This window comes from Papilio polytes, unplaced genomic scaffold, assembly GCF_000836215.1.
Source record: "Papilio polytes unplaced genomic scaffold, Ppol_1.0 DF823991.1, whole genome shotgun sequence".
In the NCBI taxonomy this organism is placed as follows: domain Eukaryota; kingdom Metazoa; phylum Arthropoda; class Insecta; order Lepidoptera; family Papilionidae; genus Papilio; species Papilio polytes.
Genome location: NW_013525213.1, coordinates 2,542,124 through 2,563,759, shown reverse-complemented (window position 1 = coordinate 2,563,759; position 21,636 = coordinate 2,542,124). Strand labels below are relative to the sequence as shown.

At 32.7% G+C, this 21,636-nt stretch overlaps 6 protein-coding genes across 6 annotated transcripts; 3 read left to right on the top strand and 3 right to left on the bottom strand.

The window, feature by feature from the left end:
• Window positions 1–124: 124 nt before the first annotated feature.
• LOC106101344 (presequence protease, mitochondrial) lies at window positions 125–4,136 on the top strand. The gene is made up of 2 exons (XM_013280525.1): window positions 125–307; window positions 671–4,136. Exon 2 carries the CDS (start codon window positions 690–692, stop codon window positions 3,729–3,731), a length of 3,042 nt encoding a protein of 1,013 aa, XP_013135979.1. The 5' UTR covers window positions 125–307; window positions 671–689; the 3' UTR covers window positions 3,732–4,136.
• A 2,472-nt stretch (window positions 4,137–6,608) lies between these two features.
• Window positions 6,609–9,330, bottom strand: LOC106101349 (zinc finger protein OZF-like). The gene has a single exon (XM_013280531.1). It carries the CDS (start codon window positions 8,959–8,961, stop codon window positions 7,504–7,506), a length of 1,458 nt encoding a protein of 485 aa, XP_013135985.1. The 5' UTR covers window positions 8,962–9,330; the 3' UTR covers window positions 6,609–7,503.
• A 270-nt stretch (window positions 9,331–9,600) lies between these two features.
• LOC106101350 (gastrula zinc finger protein XlCGF64.1-like) lies at window positions 9,601–11,493 on the bottom strand. Its single transcript, XM_013280532.1, is given in 2 exon segments — window positions 9,601–10,209; window positions 10,211–11,493. Coding segments are annotated over 2 exon segments (873 nt in total). The 5' UTR covers window positions 10,616–11,493; the 3' UTR covers window positions 9,601–9,741.
• Window positions 11,494–11,657: 164 nt separating this feature from the next.
• Window positions 11,658–13,984, top strand: LOC106101345 (zinc finger protein-like). Its single transcript, XM_013280526.1, has one exon. The coding sequence runs from the start codon at window positions 11,860–11,862 to the stop codon at window positions 13,678–13,680; it is 1,821 nt and encodes a 606-aa protein (XP_013135980.1). The 5' UTR covers window positions 11,658–11,859; the 3' UTR covers window positions 13,681–13,984.
• Window positions 13,985–14,614: 630 nt separating this feature from the next.
• LOC106101348 (gastrula zinc finger protein XlCGF57.1-like) lies at window positions 14,615–17,027 on the top strand. The gene has a single exon (XM_013280530.1). It carries the CDS (start codon window positions 14,985–14,987, stop codon window positions 16,461–16,463), a length of 1,479 nt encoding a protein of 492 aa, XP_013135984.1. The 5' UTR covers window positions 14,615–14,984; the 3' UTR covers window positions 16,464–17,027.
• Window positions 17,028–19,063: 2,036 nt separating this feature from the next.
• On the bottom strand, window positions 19,064–21,246 carry LOC106101346 (zinc finger protein 836). Its single transcript, XM_013280527.1, has one exon. The coding sequence runs from the start codon at window positions 20,893–20,895 to the stop codon at window positions 19,159–19,161; it is 1,737 nt and encodes a 578-aa protein (XP_013135981.1). The 5' UTR covers window positions 20,896–21,246; the 3' UTR covers window positions 19,064–19,158.
• Window positions 21,247–21,636: the final 390 nt, after the last annotated feature.

Genomic DNA, 21,636 nt, shown 5'->3' with positions numbered 1-21,636 from the left:
TTCTAACTGTTATCAGTAACTATAATCTTAATAAATTATCGAGAAGGATAAAATTTTTGTTTAGAAATTCTTTAATTTTTAACAATTGGTCTTATTTACTCTTTGAAAATTAGTAATTCTGCTGCACGCTGTACATGTCATTAATTGTCAAATATCATTTCCCAAATCTTATTTCATTTTCGTAATATAATTCACTTGGTCGCAGAAGAGTTTATTTCACTGAGATTAAGAATTATCTGCATTATGCACTATTTAAAGTGAATTATTAATACATTCACCTGTTCTAACCGGATATAACTTGACTTCTGTAAGTAGTTATATTGCATCATTACGCTTTTGTTTTTCTTGTCCGGCTTTATTAAATTCCAAAAATACAGACATTGCAAATTATTCCGGCATTCTAAATTTTACTCTCTTGATTTATCGCATTGTAAAGAGGTTAATTACGTTAAAATTTCGTTGACAAATCGATTAACCTTCGTTACTATAAACTTTAGAACAAACAAGTGTAAAACGTTAATTTATGAGAGTGTCTGAAAGTACGACTGATAAAAAAAAAGATAAAAAACCAGTGTCTTGCCATAACTTATTTACATGCCAAGTGATTAATCCTGCTTAACTCATAAATACTGTTATTTACTTATACAGTGAGTGCTGTGTTACATTGCAGGAAAAATATATCAAGCAATATGTATTCGAGACTCAACCAATTTGGAATTGTGCAGAATCGGTTACTGCTAGCCAATAGAAAGTACAGTGGCAGTATCTTAAAGAAAAAAGAATCACTGGCTTTGCAGCCTGGAAAAGTTAGTCATGGCTTCATTTGCTCTGAAGTTGAACATATCAAGGAATACAACATGACAGCATACTTCCTTACACATGAAAAAACTAAAACTGAATACCTACATTTGGAAAGAGATGATTCTAACAATGTATTCTCTGTAGGCTTCCGTACCACTCCACTTGACTCCATGGGCACCCCACACATACTAGAGCACACTGTTCTTTGTGGTTCAGAAAAATATCCAGTAAGAGATCCCTTTTTTAAAATGCTTAACAGGTCTCTAGCGACATTTATGAACGCCCTGACTGGCCCCGATTACACTTTCTATCCATATTCCTCTCAAAATGAAATTGATTACAGGAATCTCCAAAAAGTATATCTTGATGCAGTTTTCAAGCCTAATTTAGCTAGACTTGACTTTTTACAAGAAGGCTGGAGATTAGAACACTCAGATTTACAAAACAAAACATCCAATTTAGTATTCAAGGGTGTAGTTTACAATGAAATGAAGGGTGCTTTCTCGGAAACAAGCTCTTTATTTGGTCAGAAATTTATTAACCAAATATTACCACAGGGCACTTACGGTTATGTGTCTGGAGGTGACCCCTTATGTATTCCAGAGTTAACTCACAGTCATTTAAAAAGATTCCATGCTACTCATTACCACCCTAGTAATGCAAGAATTTATTCTTATGGCAACTTCCCATTAGAAGCTAACCTTAAATTTGTAAATGATTCATATTTAAGTCATTATGAATACTTAGATCCTAAAAATACTGTTGTGACACCACAAGAAAGGTGGAAAGAAGAAAAGAGGGTGTCAATTTCTTGTAGAGTGGATCAATATGGTGGACCTGTAGAGAAACAAAATCAGATAGCTATTGGTTATGTTATGTCAGATATTACCAACATTTATGAGACATTTATGCTGACCGCACTCTCCGAGCTCATGATAATTGGTCCGAATTCAGCATTTTATAAGAGTCTCATTGAGAAAAATATATCAGGTGGCTATAATTCTTTAACTGGTTATGACAATCAGATAAGAGATACGCTGTTTGCTGTAGGACTTAGAGATGTTGAAGAAAAGAACTTTGCAACAATTGAAAAGATAGCATATGAAACTATACACAGAATATTCACAAAAGGTTTCGACCAGGATCACATTGAAAGTGTTTTACATGGATTTGAATTAGCTATAAAACATCAATCACCTAAATTTGGTCTCAATTTACTCTTCAATATAATGCCGTTATGGATACATAATGGACCACTTTTGAATGCATTAAAAATAAATAAATTGCTTGATAAACTTAAAGTGAATCTTAAAGATCAACATTACGTGAAAGCTGTGATTGAAAAATACTTCATATGTAACACACACAAATTAATAATGACTATGCAACCTGATCCCAAATTCGATGATGTATTTAATACAGCAGAACAAGAATTACTACAGAAAAAAGTGGAAGAACTATGTGAGGAAGACAGAAAACAAGTTTATTACGATGGATTGGAACTTTCCAAAGCACAAAAGAAGCAACAAAACCTGGATGTGTTGCCTTGTTTAAAACTAGAAGAGATAACTCTTAATAAAACTGCCCCTCCCCTGAAGCATACAGTATCTGGCTCAATTCCTCTACAGCTCTGTGAGGCCAATACCAATGGAGTAATATATTTTAAAGGAGTTCTTGGAACTGAAAGTTTAAATGAAGAGCAACAGCGGTTGCTGCCATTCTTTAATTATGTTATTGACAAGTTTGATACAGTATCTTACAATTTTCGAGACTTTGACAAATATGTTAGCATGAGTACATCTGGGTTGAGTTTCTTAACTCATGTGACGGAACATATAGATCAGCATGGACAATACGAACAAGGTTTGCTGATTGGGAGCCACTGTCTCGAAGATAATATACCCAAAATGCTTAATATTTGGTCTGAAATCTTCAGTAAGCCAAATTTTGAGAATGAGGAGAGAATGAAAATGCTTTTAAACAATTATTGTTCATCTTTAACCAGTGGCATTATAGACAATGGTCACACATACGCAATGCAATCAGCTCGCTCCCTAATATCATCTGTTGATGAATGCAAAGAGAATTTGTTAGGAATACAACATGTGATAAACATGCAGGGTATACAAAAACAATACACAATCAGCGATATACAAACAATAGTTGATTCTATTTCAACACAAACTTTGAATGGATACAATCTAAGAGGGGCTTTCCATTTCTCAAATACTAATGTTGATGTATTAGAGTGCCTCGATGAGTTCTGTAAGAGTCTGAGCCACAATGAGGAGAACAAAGATATAAACCGCATTAACTGGGTTGATTCAAAACAAATGCCTAAACAGAACCGAGGTATTCATGTTTCGATGAACATACCAATCAATTACTGTGCCAAAGTTGTTCAAGCAGTGCCATATACCGACCCAGATTATCCGAAACTCCGTGTGTTGTCCAGGTTTTTGACATCTAAATACCTTCATCCTATTGTCAGGGAACAAAATGGCGCTTACGGAGGAGGAGCAGCATTAACTTTGGATGGTGTTTTCAACTTCTATTCATACAGAGATCCGAACTCACGTAAAACATTGGATGTTTTTGATAATACCACAACATGGATGGAAAATAACAGTAATCTTTTGGATGATCAAAATCTTTTTGAAGCGAAACTTTCAATATTGCAGCAGATGGATCAACCTGTAGCGGAATACATGAAGGGTATTGATCTGTTTCTCTATGGATTATCGTTTGACATTTGGCAAACACAACGTGAGAGAGTGCTGGCGGTCACAAAGGAAGATCTGATAGAAGCGTGCCATAAATATTTAGCTCCTGAAATATGGGCAGGAAAATGTGTTATTGGTGAAGGTGCATCACAAGAAATACAGAAGGATGGTGAGTTTTGGAAAAAGATAAGTGGACCCCAGCAGTAAACTTTTTCCAAAGCAAGTTTATGGCACTTAAAAGTGTACTTAGAAATGTATATTGTTTATTCTATGGTTATTAATTGAGGAGGGTCAACAATTGAAAAGTCTAGCTTTATCTGTTTTTGTTAAAATATTTATTATTTGATTAATACATATGATTTTTAAATTTGTCGAAATGCTAATGTCTTATTCTAATTAGAATTGCATGGATGTAATATTTCAGATATAAATTTATGTAAATCCCAGATTATTTTAACGGGATATGCTTTAGTTTTGGCATTTAGGATTACTGTCCTTTCTTTGCTTGTTGAATTATATAAATTAAGTAGTGTGTTTCGATGGTTTATGTTATTATTTGCTTAGTAAAGACATGTTAAGACTGTTTAAAAATAAACTTAAATGTAATAATAAGTTGTGTTATTATTTTGACGTGTCATATTATGGGTAAAGAAATTCTCTTGTATTAACCTTTTGACCTCTTAATACGACATGATGCCACCTTTTTTATCTGTCGAATGCTGTTTTTGGAATTAAACAAATTCTTTTGTGTGGTCATAAGGTCGTCATGTCGTATCAGATGCCCCAACATCTTTTCTTGTTCAGACTGTTTTAATATTGATCCTGTTTTTGTCTAGTACTTACTGACTTGTACCCTTTTTTTCTACAAAACAGATCTTTCCAGTCCTCTAACACACTACTATCTTCTTAATATGCGACGTGTATATACTACACTTAAACCTAGCTGCCTAAGTTTTAAATTTAAAATAAAATAACCTAACTTCTCTTACCAAAGATACAAAGCTAGTGCCAGCATTTGGTACTCGACAATAGAGCAAAGCGAGACTCGAACCCACGATAACGTGATATGTCGATGCCATTAGTGCAATTTATTAGTTGACATTACTTGTTTTATGAAGAATCAATTTCGTTTATGAATTGTTAATGCTTTAAGCTAAGTTTATATATTTTTTTTATATTAGTGTATTTTTGTCAATTCACTTATATTTTACAATTCCAATTAAGCTCTAGGTTTTTGCTAGGTTATTTACCTACGACAGTAGTCGAATGCCGGGTTTCGACCCCTCGACCACGTGTTCGGACATTCGTACCCCTAACCTTTGGCTATTGGCGCTTTTTTGGGTTCTGCAGTTTTTGTATTAATAATTACGTTTAAATGTTTTAATTACAGTTTCTCTAAAAATGTCTCTGCCGGTACACTTTGAGAGTTACGAAGGCTACTTTGAAGCGTGCACTCAATTCTTCGGAGAGTATCAAAACTTGTATAACTTTGCAAATACTGACGTTCTTGTTAAAGGGGTCATAGACGACATATGCATCGATAATTTTGAAGACATTGATGTTTTTGAACATGATTTTGATCTTCGAAGCGAAACTGAAGATGTTGCAGTATATAATGATTTTTTTAATAAATTGGATAAGCTTCGAGCTAATTATAATAATGTAGAAGCTAATACTGAGTATGAAATTAATGCACCACTAGGACCGAAGAAGAGACATGAAATTATTTGCTTAGCGAAGGAAATAAGAAGACTTTGCGATAATATTGGATGTGATACCGTCGTTGATTTTGGATCAGGATTGGTAATAAATCCCCCTTTTTATTGATATTTTACCACACTATTATCAACGTCTAAATCATTCGAAAGCATTTAATTTATAAACTTGCAACCATTAGTAACTGACGTTCGAAGGAAATTATTTTATGAAAATTTACGCTTGGCAAATATTAGGGTAAATTTGGAGTTTGCATTTAATTACAATACTGGAAATATACAAGCAAATTGTATCATTGATTTTTATAAAAGTGATGATATTTTTTTCAGGGATATTTGGATCAAGTAATTTTCGATATGAGTCATTACAATGTATTGGGCTTAGAGTGCAATGAAAGGCATTATGTTGCTGCAAAGCAACGACAAAATAAATACCACATTGACTCTACTAGCAGCGTGAAGTATATCAAACATAGAATTACCGAGCAATCTCATATAAACTTGGAGTATTTTCTAAAAGATAAATTTCAAAATTGCAACAATTTTTGTATAACAGGTCTCCACGCATGTGCAGATTTAACAATTGACGCTATGAATATATTTTTAAAAATGGAAAACGCCAGAGCTATGATCTTAATGCCGTGCTGCTACCATAAAATGCGAATTGAACATTTGTCGGACAGCAAATTCTCTAATTTTCCTCTTAGTAATTGTCTGAAAGAAATTTATTTTAAAAGAAGTGGTTATGAATACATGAAAACACCATTTTTAAGATTAGCAGCACAACCGCAGCTTATTGGTCAAAATAACTTAAGAAGTTTAGTTTTTAACTTAGTCGCCAGAGCCGTTTTACAAGTATACGCGTCCAAATGTAAGTTAACAAATTGACTAGATACGAATTTTGCTTTATCTTTTAGTGGGATGAACTAACGAAAATTTAACGACACCCGGGGTTTGTTTCGTCAAAATGTAAACCAGCTTTTAGATAATGCCTGGTTTATATTTAGAAACCAGGCGGGTTTGGTCTTTATTGGTTTACTGGCGCGATTGTGTTCATATTATGCCAGCACTAACTTTGAATGCTACTGGCCTATTTTACTGGCATAATGTAAACGTAAAGTAGCTTAAAGGTTATTTTGTTTTTCATTGTTTTGAAAGGAAAATTTATTTAGTATTATAAAGACCAATACATTTTTATTTAAATGTTTTCTTTTTCAGATAACTACAAGATAAAAAGAAAAAAACGTAAAGCCGTAAGAGTCAAGACGGTGCAAAACAATTTTGAAAGTTACGCAAAAGATGCCTGTACTGACGGATTCTTATTTATAGAAGAAAATTTAGAAATAGACAGTTTTAATGAATCATCAATTTTTTATAATAAATCGTTTAATGCAAAAGCTGCTGTCGAGGAATTAATTACAATTTGGCGTGATTTACCACCAGTGACATTTAAAAAGGCCGCCATATTTATTTTATTACAAAACCAGTTGCAACCTATTATTGAAAACTTTATTTTACTAGACAGGATTGTTTATTTAAGGGAAAATGGCTTATTAAATACAACTTGTAGAAAGATTGTTAATGCTAATATATCGCCTAGATGTTTAGCTTTGTTTGCACATAAATAAATATATTTACACAATCTCTTTTATTCATAATTCCACTGATTATAATCTTATATTAGCTCAGTGAAAAAATTTTTTTACATAATTAATATTGTCTCAAATAAACAAAAATGCTTTCATACACATCTAACATCTCAAAGAGAAGAAAAATAAATCTGGTTAATTGAATTTCTGCTTTGAACAAAGATTAAAGTTTGTATGTTAACATGTCTGTCTTTACCCTATATCACTGGACATTTTTTTCTTTACAATGAACAAACCAGTGCTTAATTACAACCTCTGATGGTAAAGGATGTTGCTTAATATGGTACATGCTGGCTATGTTAGCCCCCTCACAAAGACAATCCATACTTGGACGGAATAAAATGAATGCTGCCAACTTAGTTCAAAACTTTGCTGTACCCAAAAGTAAAAATTATTTAAATCTTCCTTTTGAATAGCGTAGATCAACTACTAAAGGATTGGATAGATTCCTTTTTATAAGGATCCTGTCCTTGATAGTTAGTACCTAAAATCTAGATGTTAAAATGTTTTAAACTTTTAAATTACTTTGACATGACTAAGTATAACTTTTATACTTTGACATGACTAGCGTTCAGCTAGGCTGTTACTTTCTGTTCCTAAACAAATCTGATTCCATCATCCAAGTGTATCATTACTTTCTAAATTGTTTATGATGGTGTTTGATGTATCACTTGCAGGTAATTTCTTCTTTGCCATATTTATTTTGTGCATTCTTTTCATATGAACATTATAATTAGGCCAATTTGTAAACTTCCGCACACATATATCACATGAGTATGGCTTTTCTCCAGTATGCTGTCGTAAATGGAGATGAAGTACACTTCTAAATCTAAATTTTTTGTCACAATAATTGCATTCATGCGGTCTGGAGTCAGTGTGAATAATGCTGTGCGTAGTGAGTTGATTCTTCAGACGGAAGTCTCTACCACATTCGTTACATTTAAATGGCTTATCCGTACTGTGAATGCTTTCATGTTGTTTCAAAATCCTTAATGTTTTGAATTTCATCTGACATATTTTACATTGATGTATACGTTCATCATGTATTGAAGTATGTTCTGCTAAATCCCGTTTTCTCAAGAAACCCTTGCCACATTTCTCACAAATGTGCTCTCTTTTTCTTTCAGTGTGAGTTAATAAATGCGCATGGAGTGTTCCTTTTGTTTTATAAGATTTTTTGCATGTAATACAAAATAAATCATTTGTATTAGACTTTATTCGTAATGGGATATATTTCCTTCTCTTATTTTTATAAAATGCTCTGCTATGATTACTCAGTTCTTCTTGATTTTGAAAATCAACATCACATCCCAGACAAACAAAGGGTGTTTTTGTAGCATGTGCAGTCTTCATATGCATATGGACATGACATGCAAACATAAATTTCTTGTTACACTTATGACAGACTAATTTCAGATATTTCTTATGACTTTTGACATGTATTATGAATTGTTTCAAATTCATCTTCCATATTTTACAATCATAGCATTTGTATGCATTACAACATTGGTGATATTGCATTGAATGTGTTTGAAGTTCTGCAAGGGCAGTAAACTGTGTTTCACAGTATGCACATGTCCATATGTAGTCATGCCAACTTAACTCTTTTGAAGATACATCTAAATTAATTTTCACTTCATCACTGTGAGATCTTTCACCAGAAGAGTCGCGCTTCTTACCTGTAGAATTATAACTTGCTTCTGAGTCTGAAGATTCCGCAACATCTGGTTTAATATTTACGCTGTATTCGGATATACTATCGTGCACATCACTTTCTTGATTTTCTGTGGAGCTACCTTCGGTTTTTAATTTCTTTTCGTACAGTTCTTTCAACATCACCAATGCTTTGTCGACTTCAGAAACGAATTCGAATGCTTTATCTAATTTTTCCATACAAGAAATGCATATCATTCTCGGTAATTTTTCAGCGTCAAGATCATCGTAAGAAATATTCAAACGAGACAATTTAATTGCAGTTTTGTGTAACATTCCATTGGTGTGCAAATTAATTAACTTGCTGAAACATTTTATCTCGGCGCAGAAAAGACAATAAGTTATGCCCTCTTTTTCCATGATATAATAGAGATATTATTTCAAGTTTGTGTTTCTACAAAGGACATTTAATTTTATGAAAGTCAATAATAACGATATAAACCTCCGATAAAGATCGTATCATATGGCAGGTTTTTGACATTGACAGAGACTTTTAATAGATAAGATTTTGTTACCAGAACGCAAAAAAATCCTAATGCCCGGTCACATTTGGCCGGTTGGTTGTTGCGTCGACCAGTCATGTTTAGACTCACTGGCGCAATTTAGTGTTCACACTATGCCACTGGCCTTGCGGCACTATATAAACCAGTTACATCAAGAAGCAATTGCCATGGTAACAGTAATTGTTGGCCAATGTCAACAGCCTCAGTTGTCATTTACGATTTTGACATTTGTAAGTTATACAAACGTAAACAATGAAGAGTGTTTATAATTTCAAGAAGACGAAGCCGCATGGGATCAGCTAGTGTTTAATAAAAGAAACAAAGCTATAAATGTTTTTCTACTTAAACATGAGATCCTGTAATAATTGCATGAATGTAAATCTACATTCATGCAATTATTACTGTTAATTTTCTGTTTTCTTTTCTTGAACAATCGTAAAATGTTTTCAATTTGTGTATAATCAGAAAATTAATATTTTTAGTCTTAATAACATAGATATTTCATTCTCAACAATAAAATCATTATATTAATAAGGCACATTGCCAGCAAGAAATGTTTAATTACTAGTTTTTAGCCTCTTTTGTCAAAACCATTTTAAAACATGGTCCCTCTGTTTTCATTCGTTTAATACACACTTTACGTCTTAGATGTACTTTTTATTGGTAATTTCTTCTTTGACATATTTATTTTGTGCATTCTTTTCATATGAACATTATAATTAGGCCAATTTGTAAACTTCCGCACACAAATATCACATGAATATGGCTTTTCTCCTGTATGCTGTCGCAGATGAATATAAAGTGTCCCTCTAAGTCTAAAACTTTTACCACAATATGTGCATTCGTGTGGTCTGGAGTCACTGTGACTTTTACTGTGTGCAGTCAATTGATTCTTCAGACGGAAATTGTGTCCACATTCATTACATTTAAATGGTTTTTCGGAACTATGGACAGCTACATGCTGCTTCAAGATATATTTAGTTTTAAATTTCATCAGACATACTTTACATTGATGCCTGCGTTCTTCATCATGCACTATGGTGTGCTCTACTAAATCCCGTTTCCTAAAAAAACACTTGCCACACTTCTCACAGATGTGCTCTTTTTCTTTCGGTATGAGTTAATAAGTGAGCACGGAGTGATACCTTTGATGCATAAGATTTTTTACAAGTAATGCAAAATAAGTCATTTGTATTAGATCTTATGTTTGATGGTATATTGTGTATCCTTTGTTTATTTTTATAGAATGCTTGTCTATGATTACTCAATTCTTCTTGACTTTTAAAGTCAACATCACATCCCAGACAAACAAAGGGCGATTTTGAAGCATGTGCACTACTTATGTGTATATGTACATGACGTGCGAACACAAATTTCTTATTACACTTATGACATATTGTTTTAAGATATTTTTTATGACTTTTGACATGAATTATGAAATCTTTTAAATTCATCCTCCATATTTTACAATCATAGCATTTGTATGCATTACAACAGTGGTGATATTGCATTGAATGTGTTTGAAGTTCTGCAAGGGCAGTAAACTGTGTTTCACAGTATGCACACGTCCATATGTAGTCATGCCAACTTAACTCTTTTGAAGATACATCTAAATTTTTTTTTCACTTCATCACTGTGAGATCTTTCACCAGAAGAGTCACGCTTCTTACCTGTAGAATTATAACTGGCTTCTGAATCTGAAGATTCCGCAACATCTGGTTTAATATGTACAATGTATTCGGATATACTATCTTGCACAACACTTTCTTGATTTTCTGTGGAGCTACCTTCAGTTTTTAATTTCTTTTCGTATAGTTCTTTCAACATCACCAATGCTTTGTCAACTTCTGAAACGAATTCGAATGCTTCATCTAATTTTTCCATACAAGAAATGCATATCATTCTCGGTAATTTTTCAGCGTCGAGATCATCGTAAGAAATATTCAAAAGAGACAATTTAATTGCAGTTTTAAGTAACATTCCATTGGTGTGCAAATTTATTAACTTGCTGAAACATTTTATCTGAGCGCATAAAATACAATAAGTTATGCCCTCTTTTTCCATGATGTAATAGAAATATTTTTTTCACATACGTTCGTTGTTTGCATAAAGTACATTTAATTTTATTAAAGCAAACGATAAAGTTATAAATCTCCGACAAAGTTTAGTTTTATTTGGTAGTTATGACATTGATTGATGTATTATAATTTTTTTGGGATTGCCAGAAAGCCCTTCCAAAATTATGTCTATTACAAATACAAACTGTAAGCAACCAGCTGAGTACCAGTAGTATTCGCTTATTATTTAAACTATTCTATTAATCTTATTCTTAAAGTGCCATTTTCTTTCGAAGTTCGGCGATCATTTTAATTTAAAGAGAACAACAAAGATAGATTTTCACAAATGATATTTTTTGTAGAAACTCAAAAATGTTAAAAATGGATACATTTATCAATGCACCGCCACCCTTTCTTCGCCTTTGCTTGTCCTTATTGATCAAAAATGACTCTGCTGCAGCGAGGCAGCGACTGTCAAGATGACATTGCTCAGCATATCTGTAATCGATGTCGAACTATATTTATATTCCGACATCAACTACAAGATTCTTTTTTAACCATGTCGAACAGTAGTATAATTTCAAAACAGAACAGATTGTCTTAAATATTGAAGTTATCCTTGTAAGAGTCGTGTACCTATTCATTACATTTGGAATTACACACGACAGTAAAGTTTTGAATGTGGTGCGAATATAATAATGAAAATGGACGAGAAAAGTGAAACTTACTACCATTGTATATTATGCGCCCAGCTAGAATGTACCAGTAAATTAATCTCATTGCAATCAGACGATGAGGTGTTTCACAAAACTATTGTAAAATTGTCACGTTTAAATATTTTGTACGATTACGACGAAACACTTCCGAAGAACATTTGCGAATCATGTAACGATAATCTTGAGAAAGCATTTGCATTCGTAGTAAAAGTTGATAAAGCTCGAAATATTCTATCTGATATTTATAAAAACAAAAATAACTACTTAAAAGAACAAGACTCTGATATTTCAGATAATGATTGTTTAAAAGGTGAATATTGTGACTATTTAAAAAATCAACAGAGCTGTGTTTTGGAAAATGTAAAAGTAGAATTTTCTGATTATCAACCGAACCATGTTTTGGATCAGGGTGTTATTTTAGAACAACAACAGAACAATGATTTAGAGGAACAACAAAATAATATTGTGGAACAACAGAATGATATTGTGGAACAACAACAGAATGTTATTGTGGAATACCAACATAGTGAAGTTTCTTCAGGAAATAAATCTGATTGCAATGCTGGTTTAGACTTCGAAATTTACTCTCAATCTTCCAACGATAGTTCTGATATATCAGAAGCTGAATCAAGTTCTGAATGTGTTCGCAATAATAAAATCAAAAAGAGTAGTGGGAGCACAGACTTGATATTAACCTGGAATGATTACCTCTGGACTTGTTCCATTTGTGAAACTCAGTTTTCTAACAATGAAGAACTAAAACTACATTCAATGCAATACCACCAAATTTGTAATCCATTAAAATGTCATGAATGTAACATAAGGAAATTGTATTTAAATGCATTCATTGTACATGTTCAAAGGCATAACACTCATCTCAAATTTATGTGCTACAAATGTAATTGTAAATTTACATGTACCCGTGCACTAAATAGTCACACAAGATCAGCACACGGGCCTAAAACAAAATATGTATGTCCCGGTTGCAATGTTGATTTTGAAAGTTCAGAAGAATTAAAAGTGCATATGGATACATTCTATAGAGGAAAACGGTTCATACATGTACCAGTTGAGTTGGTCTCTAATCAGAATAGCCTAACCTGTGATATTTGTCAAAAGTCATTTAACAACAAACGATTACTCCACAGTCATTTATTTATACATACTGATAGAAAAAAGGAGCATATTTGTGATATATGTGGTAAAGGTTTTGTTAGTAAAAATCAATTGAAATGCCACACAATGTCACATAAAGACAACCGATCCCATGAGTGCAATATTTGTAAGAGTAGTTTCAAAACATTGACACATTTGAAAAAGCATAAAGCCATTCATAGTAATGAGAAGCCCCATAAATGTGATCAATGTGGAAAGGGGTTCCGTTTGAAAAGTTATCTCAAATCACATTTAATAATTCACACAAACTCTCTGCCATTTGACTGCATCTATTGTGACAAAAAGTTTAGATTTAAATCTATTCGTGACCAACACATAAGACAGCACACTGGGCTCAAACCATATTCATGTGAAATTTGTTCAAGAGATTTTACAAATTGGTCTAATTATAACAAACATATGAAAAGGCGTCATGATTTGAATATGGCTAAGAGAAAAACGACACCAGAAGGTGTGTATCCAATTAACCCATCTACTGGTAAAATAATAAAATATGATGTTAATGAAACTCTGGAATCAAAGAATCAGAATATCAAAGGGAGAGTCAAGAGGATGACATCATTCCATAAAAATCCACAAATTAATGATTTGGATGGTGCCCAAAATGACAAATCTGAAACAAAATAATTTCTAGTGGATTTTATTTAGATAAAGTGTTAGTATTCAAATTAAGTCAATTCAAATTCTATCTTATATAGTTTAAATTATAAATTATATTTAATATTTTCAGTGAAATATTTATGTAAGTTGCATGTAACATTGTTTAAAAAAAAATTAAGTTTCATGGTAAAAATCTTTGTATTGACCCACCATTAAATAGGCTTAGAGGAGACGCGATAAAAAGGGGAAATAACTCTTTATAAAGATAAAGAGTATATTTGCCCTTCCTATGCATCTCCTCTGTCAATTAAAGGTAGCAACGCATCCGCAATTGCTGATATCTATGGGCAACGGTCGCTTCGCAATTTTGGCGGATTCAGCTGGCCGCCTGCACTTTTGTCACCTTATGATACATGACAAAAAGGATGCAACACGTAACATTACGGTTTTATAATATTGGAATATTGTAAAAATTTTGTTCTAAAAGGAAACCAATAGATGATGGGGGGTGGGGGGTGAATAGAAACGACCAGTATGTGTTTACGAAGGGAAAATATATTTTCTTGTCTGTTCACATTTTTATAATTGAAATATCAATAAAGGAACACGTCAAAATGAACACTTGAAAAATATGAAAAACGTTCAATACCTTGTACTTACAACCTCTTAACATTCTCCAACACCAATAGAAATGTAAAAGGTATCGAACCAATATGTGCACGCTCACACTACACACCATATCTTCTATTAGGAAGATTATTATTCTCACTAGTCCCGCTTCCCTTCCTCTGAAGAATTGTCTGAATAAGGATTAGTCGGGTTTTTATTTTCTTAAATTAAAGTTAGGTTATTTCAACATATTCAGAAGTTTCTAGTAAGAAAGCTATATAGCTACTGCTATCTTAACAATTTAAATAAAAAGAAGTTTCTCAAGACTCGATTTATATTTTAAATACAAGAGACTCTTTATCCATATACAGTAGAACCTCGAAAAGTTAAAGTCCAAGGGAAACACCAATATTTGAAGTTATGGAGGTTTTATGTTATGAAGGTTTTAGGCTCTGATGGGAAGGAAACATGTGATTTTTTGAAGTTATACAGGTTTTTAAGTTACCGAAAAAAACGTAAGTATTGAACTTTCAAATTTCACGCGGATGAAATCGCGGGAAAAAGCTAGTCTGATATAATCTGGCAACACTGCAACAGCAGCGTCAAAACTTTCTCGAAGCGAATCAAAGAAAAAGGAAGAAAAGCAAAACCAAGTAAAAGCATATAAATCCTATATGTGACAATTTTCTGTGTTATTCTTTATATGGCAAATATCTCTCATCATGGAAAAGGAGGACGTAACTTATTGTCTTTTATGCGCTCAAATAAAATGTTTCAGCAAGTTAATAAATTTGCATACCAAGGGAATTTTACATAGAACTGCATTAAAATTGACCCGTTTGCATATTTCTTACGATGATCTTGACGCTGATAAGTTACCGAGAATGATTTGCATTTCTTGTATGGAAAAATTGGACAAAGCTTTCGAATTCGTTCATGAAGTCGACAAAGCATTGGAGAGGTTGAAAGAGCTATATCAAAAGAAATTAAAGACTGAAGGTAGCTCTTCGGAAAATCAAGAAAGTGATGTACAAAATATTATATCCGAATACAGTGTACATTTTAAACAAGAAGATGCAGAATCTTCAGACTCAGAAGCCAGTTATAATTCTACAGCTAATAAGCATGACTCTTCTGATGAAATGTCTCACAGTGATGAAGTGGAAAATAATTCAGATGTATCTTCAAAAGAGTTAAGTTGGCATGATTACATATGGACATGTGCATACTGTGAAACACAGTTTACTGACCTTGCAGAACTTCAAACACATTCAATGCAATATCACCAATGTTGTAATGCATACAAATGCTATGATTGTAAAGTATGGAGGATGAATTTAAAAGATTTCATAATTCATGTCAAAAGACATAAGAAGTATCTTAAAATAATGTGTCATAAGTGTAATAAGAAATTTTTGTGTGCACATCATGTACATATACACTTAAGTAGTGCACATGCTTCAAAATCGCCCTTTGTGTGTCCGGGATGTGATGTTAACTTTGAAAGTAAAGAAGAACTAAGTACTCATAGACAGGCATTCTATAAAAATAAACGAAGAAAATACAATATACCATTAGGCATAAAATCTAATACAAATGACTTATTTTGCATTACTTGTAAAAAATCTTATGCATCAAAGGAATCACTCCATAAACATTTATTAACTCATATTGAAAGAACAAGAGAGCACATCTGTGAGATATGTGGCTTTTGTTTCTTCAGGAAACGGCATTTAGTTGCGCACACAATTGTGCATGACGAAGAACGCAGGCATCAATGTAAAGTATGTCTGATGAAATTTAAAACTAAATATATCTTGAAGCAGCATGTAGCTATCCATAGTGCAGAGAAACCATTTAAATGTGATGAATGTGGACACTCTTTCCGTCTGAAGAATCAATTGACTGCACACATTAAAAGGCACAGTGACTCCAGACCACATGAATGCACATATTGTTTTAAAAGTTTTAGACTTAGAGCGACACTTAAAAATCATCTGCGACAGCATACAGGAGAAAAGCCATACTCATGTGATATATGTGTTCGGAAATTTACAAATTGGCCTAATTATAATGTTCATATGAAAAGAATGCACAAAACAAATAGGGCCACGAAGAAAATACCAATAAAAGTAATTGAAAATAAAGAGGAACCAAAAAAAAAACTTTTGAGGATGACAAAGGAGGCAAAAACTAATTAGTAAAAAAAAAATTGTTGCTGACATATGTTTCATTTTAGTAAAATGATTGTTGAAACTGAAATAGTTATATCCCATGAAAAATATAAAAAAATTAAGAATGCTGTCTTGTTTCCCCTACAAAATTGTGTTAAATGTACATGTAAAACCTAGATATATTAGTAAGTGTCTATTATGAAGGATTAGTAATTACACGGTGCTGTTATTTTGAAGAAATACTGCTTGCTGTTTATCCTATTTTTACGTTAACCAAAGCAAAGCACTCAAGAATTTAACATATTCTTTGAATATTAATTGCCAAGGTTTCATAATAGACACTAAAATGACAAAATTTTACATGACATATCAAATTTTTGTAGGGGAAGCGAAACTCGGCATTTTTATATTTTTCATGGAATCACACTACTTTTTGTAGGTTATACTACTAAAATTATGGTCGTGAATACCACTTTAGTTCGAACCTTTCCATAACTGAAAATACTCCATTCCAGGAGTCAAGTTTTAATGGTTAATATTTTTTATATTATTTCATCTTATGCTAAAAGGTAATAAAAAACTGGATTTAGATTTTTCTCTTTAATTATATGTCGACTTCTATCTATATTCAAAATTCAAGTTTGTGGGATTGCTAGAAGTACAAGTAAAATGTGAAGATGAATTATCGATATTTCGTAAACCACAGACTATAATTATAAAATATTTTGGTTGTATAACGAGGTATATGATGTCGCATATTCAACGTTCTATCTTTATTTATAACGAAGTTACGTGGGTTTTGATATATCTTTTCAAATTATCAAATTTCAAAATTTTCATTTTTCTCCTAAATCTGTACAGAACAGATAGAGCGCAGATTAAATTCTTCAAGCTTGTATCACCATTGGAATGATTTTGATTAATTAATTTAAAGATTCAATATCTTTTTCCAAATTATTGAACGAAAGTTATAGAACAAACAAGCAGTATTTCGAGATTCCGGCGTTAAAAAATTCTAAATATTAACTTTCTAGGCTTACGCTGCATAAAACACTAGAGGAATATAAAAATTATGTATGAATGAGTTGTAGATCTCAAAAAGTTCTACAGAAAAGTCCGCGATAGCATATATCTATCTTTAATGGTTTTCTTAAATAACCAATTTTTTTGTTTATAAAGTGAATTAAAAAACGCGTGCTATTTTTGTCGTTGTTTTATTGGTTTTAATATTATTCTTTATTCAAGTAAATGCGTTTGTTGTCAAATTTGCTCTTTACACTTTATAGTAAGTATTTATGTCACCAGCTCACTATACGTCCCCGCCGAGAGGCTCGGAGCCTACCCTAATAAGGGGTGACTAGGACATAGTCAACCACACTGGCCAAGTGCGAGTTGGTTGACTTCATACACATATCTTCGATTTTTTTCGCCGATATGTGCAGGCATCACGATGTTTTCCTTCGCCGTAAGAACGTTGGGTAAATTATGTACATATGAAAATTCGAAAAATCGAAAATCACATTGGTACAAGGCGGGATTCGTACCCAAGACCTGTAGATAACAAGTCAAGTGCTTAAACCACTAAGCAACCAACGTTCTCTTACAGTATTTAAATTGTACAAATAGTTTACATTTCGCGAACACAAACAATAAGCGTAACCGAAAAATCAGCTCACATTCTACTGGACTTGGAAATTTGGAATATTGCTTCAGAAAATTACTGTTATTACGTAGATTACTACTAAGTTAATACTTTAGGTAAGTAGGTATATTACGATTATTTTTTTCGCTAATATTCTAATGTTTAATGAAAATCAAGTTTTGTTTTAATTTAATACCCTAAACTTGAGAACCTCAAGCAATCCAAGAGCCCCTTGACTTGACAGAATATGCTACAGGGCCCGCGATGGCTTAATCCGGCACTGATTGTACGGGTGAATGTTGCCATTTCTATAATTTCGAAACACAAGAAAAAATATAATTTGGCGATGTAACATGTTTTTTATTGCTGATATTAGGGCCATAAGCAAGTTGATGCTAACTTACTATTAATCGTTATTGTTAATTCTAAACACAAATCTAAAATAAAATGTATATTTTTTTTTATAACATAAGGTGGCAAACGAGCAAGCGGCCACCTGAATCCGGCAAAATGGCGAAGCGACCGCTGCCCATAGACATCCGCAATTGCAGATGCGTTGCCTACCCTTATCCGACAGAGGAGGAGACGCACATAAAGAGGATATCTCCCCTTCCTATGTATCTCCTCCTCCGTTAAATCCACTTCCTCTTCCCATCCTCTCCTTATAAGAAAAGGGTGGTAAAGAGAAAGGGACTTAAATTAGGCCTCCGGCACCACACTCATCAGACGAAACACGGAATTGCTTCCATTTCACGCCTGTCTTCTGTGTGGTCGTGGTATTACACCGGGCGTGCCAGCCTATTCGTGCTAAGGTGTTAAAGCGGGCACTACCACTTTCAAATAAAATATAATCAGGAATAGATAATTACAAAAAAGAAAAAACATGATATCGGCAGTACAGAGACTTTCCTTTGCCAAGCATATAAAACTTTTGATTTATTTGTTTAATTTTTACATATAGCATACAGCACATATTGAAATCACCTTTTAAAATGTTTAAGTTTTATTATTTGAAGTTTAGATAGAATTGCAATTGGAATACTAAACTTTAGTTAAATAATCATTAGAGTTCACTAGAAATCATTTTGTTTCAGATTTTTCATTTTGGGCACCATCAAAATCATTAATTTGTAGTTTTTTATGGGTTGATGATATCCTCTTGACTTTTCCATTGATATTCTGATTCTTTGAATCCAGAGTTTCATGAACATCATATTTTATTATTTTACCAGTAGATGGGTTAATTGGATACACACCTTCTGGTGTTGTTTTTCTCTTAGCCATATTCAAATCATGACGCCTTTTCATATGTTTGTTATAATTAGGCCAATTTGTAAAATCTCTAGAACAGATTTCACATGAATATGGTTTGAATCCAGTGTGCTGTCTAGTATGTTGGTCCCGAATAGTTTTAAACCTAAACTTTTTATCGCAATATGAACAATCATATGGCAGAGAGTTGGTGTGTATAATTATATGAGAGTTGAGATATTTCTTCAAACGGAACCCTTTGCCACATAGATCACATTTATGAGGCTTCTCACCACTGTGAGTGGCTATATGATTTTTTAAATGTCGTAATGATTTAAAACTACTTTTGCATATTTTGCACTCATGGGATCGCTTGTCTTTATGTGATATTAAATGGGATTTTAATTGATTATTATTAACAAAACCTTTACCACATTTATCACAGATATGCTCCTTCTTTCTATCAGTATGTATGAGTAAATGATTGTGAAGCAATTGCTTTTTTTTAAAAGACTTTTTACAAATATCACAAGACAAGCTATTCTGATTAGAGACCAACTCAACTGGTACATGTATGGACCTTTTTCCTCTATAGAATGTATCCATATGCACTTTTAATTCTTCTGAACTTTCAAAATCAACATTGCAACCGGGACATACATATTTTGTTTTAGGCCCGTGAGCTGATCTTGTGTGACTATTTAATGCACGGGTACATGTAAATTTACAATTACATTTGTAGCACATAAATTTGAGATGAGTGTTATGCCTTTGAACATGTACAATGAATGCATTCAAATGCAATTTCTTTTTTTTACATTCATAACATTTTAATGCATTACATATTTGGTGGTATTGCATTGAATGTAGTTTTAGTTCTTCATTGTTAGAAAACTGAGTTTCACAGACGGAACAAGTCCAGAGGTAATTGTTCCAGGTTAATGTCAAGTCTGTGCTCCCACTACTCTTAGTTTTGTTGTTGTGAATATGGTCACTTGTGTTTACTTCTGAGATATCAGAGCAGTTGTTAGAAGATTGAGAGTAAATTTCGAAGTCTAAGCTAGCATTGCATTCAGATTTATATCTTGAAGAATCCAGATGTTCTGAAATGTCACTCTGTTTATGTTGCATATTATCATTCTGTTCCAAATCATGATTCTGGCGATCATCAGAAAATTCAACCTTTATGTTTTCCAAAACACAGCTCTGTTGGTCTTTAAAAATACTATAATGTTTGTTATTTAAAAAATCATCATCATCCGAAATATCAGATTCTTGCTCTTTTAAGTTACTTTTGTTTTTATAAAGATCAGATAGAATATTATGGGCTTTCTCAACTTTTGCTACGAATGCAAATGCTTTCTCAAGATTATAGTTACACGATTCGCAAACGTTCTTTGGAAGTGTTTCGTCGTAATCGTACAAAATATTCAAACGGGACAATTTTACAATAGCTTTGTGAAACACCTCTTCGTCTGCTTGCAATGGGATTAATTTACTGGTACATTCTAGCTGGGCGCATAATATACAATGGTAGTAAGATTCACTCTTCTTGTCCATTTTCATTATTATATTCGCATCACATTCAAAACTTTACTGTAGTGTGTAATTGGAAAATTAATTATTAGGTATTTATTTCTTACGATGATAACTTCAACTATATTCAACAACTCCAAATAATAAAATAAAGATAGAATAGATTACATTTATTCTTACCACAACAAAACATAATTTGTTTATTTATTTTTAAGACACTTGATTTGATCAATGACACATAAGAAGTATCGCATTTTGTATAAATAAATGTCGTACTTAATAGACGGGTATCATAGTGACGCACATGAGCGTCTATCGATCATCTGTAAACTATCGATATTCGGTTTAAACACAAAATCGAATTATTAGTAATGGCCTTAAGCAGTATATTTTGTAATTTTTTGGCCTGCAAGCCTTTGTACCAAAGACATTCAATTATGTAGAGGAATTTAATGATGTTTACATTCAATTTTGATATGTTTAATTAGTTTTGTAACAAAATGCGGAGGTTATTATAAATTTGTAAAATGTTTTATTACATGTAATCACAAGAACACTAGGTGGCGTATTTAATTTGACAACTGATGTATTACTACTACCTTTCAGAGAAAGTACCGCTGAAGATTTTTTGTTCATTATGACTTATCTAATTATTTAAATGTGTTTGCTTATGATGCAGCAATTGCCGTAGCACAGGCAACACTGCGACTGTAAAGCTTACAGTGGACTGGCATAGTGTAAGCATCATCGCCAATACAGTATCAGCCAGGC

What these genes read in the sequence shown, in the direction of transcription:
- LOC106101344 (XM_013280525.1), top strand. Translation starts at nt 690, where the DNA reads ATGTATTCGAGACTCAACCAATTTGGAATTGTGCAGAATCGGTTACTG.
- LOC106101349 (XM_013280531.1), bottom strand. Translation starts at nt 8,961, where the DNA reads ATGGAAAAAGAGGGCATAACTTATTGTCTTTTCTGCGCCGAGATAAAA.
- LOC106101345 (XM_013280526.1), top strand. Translation starts at nt 11,860, where the DNA reads ATGAAAATGGACGAGAAAAGTGAAACTTACTACCATTGTATATTATGC.
- LOC106101348 (XM_013280530.1), top strand. Translation starts at nt 14,985, where the DNA reads ATGGAAAAGGAGGACGTAACTTATTGTCTTTTATGCGCTCAAATAAAA.
- LOC106101346 (XM_013280527.1), bottom strand. Translation starts at nt 20,895, where the DNA reads ATGAAAATGGACAAGAAGAGTGAATCTTACTACCATTGTATATTATGC.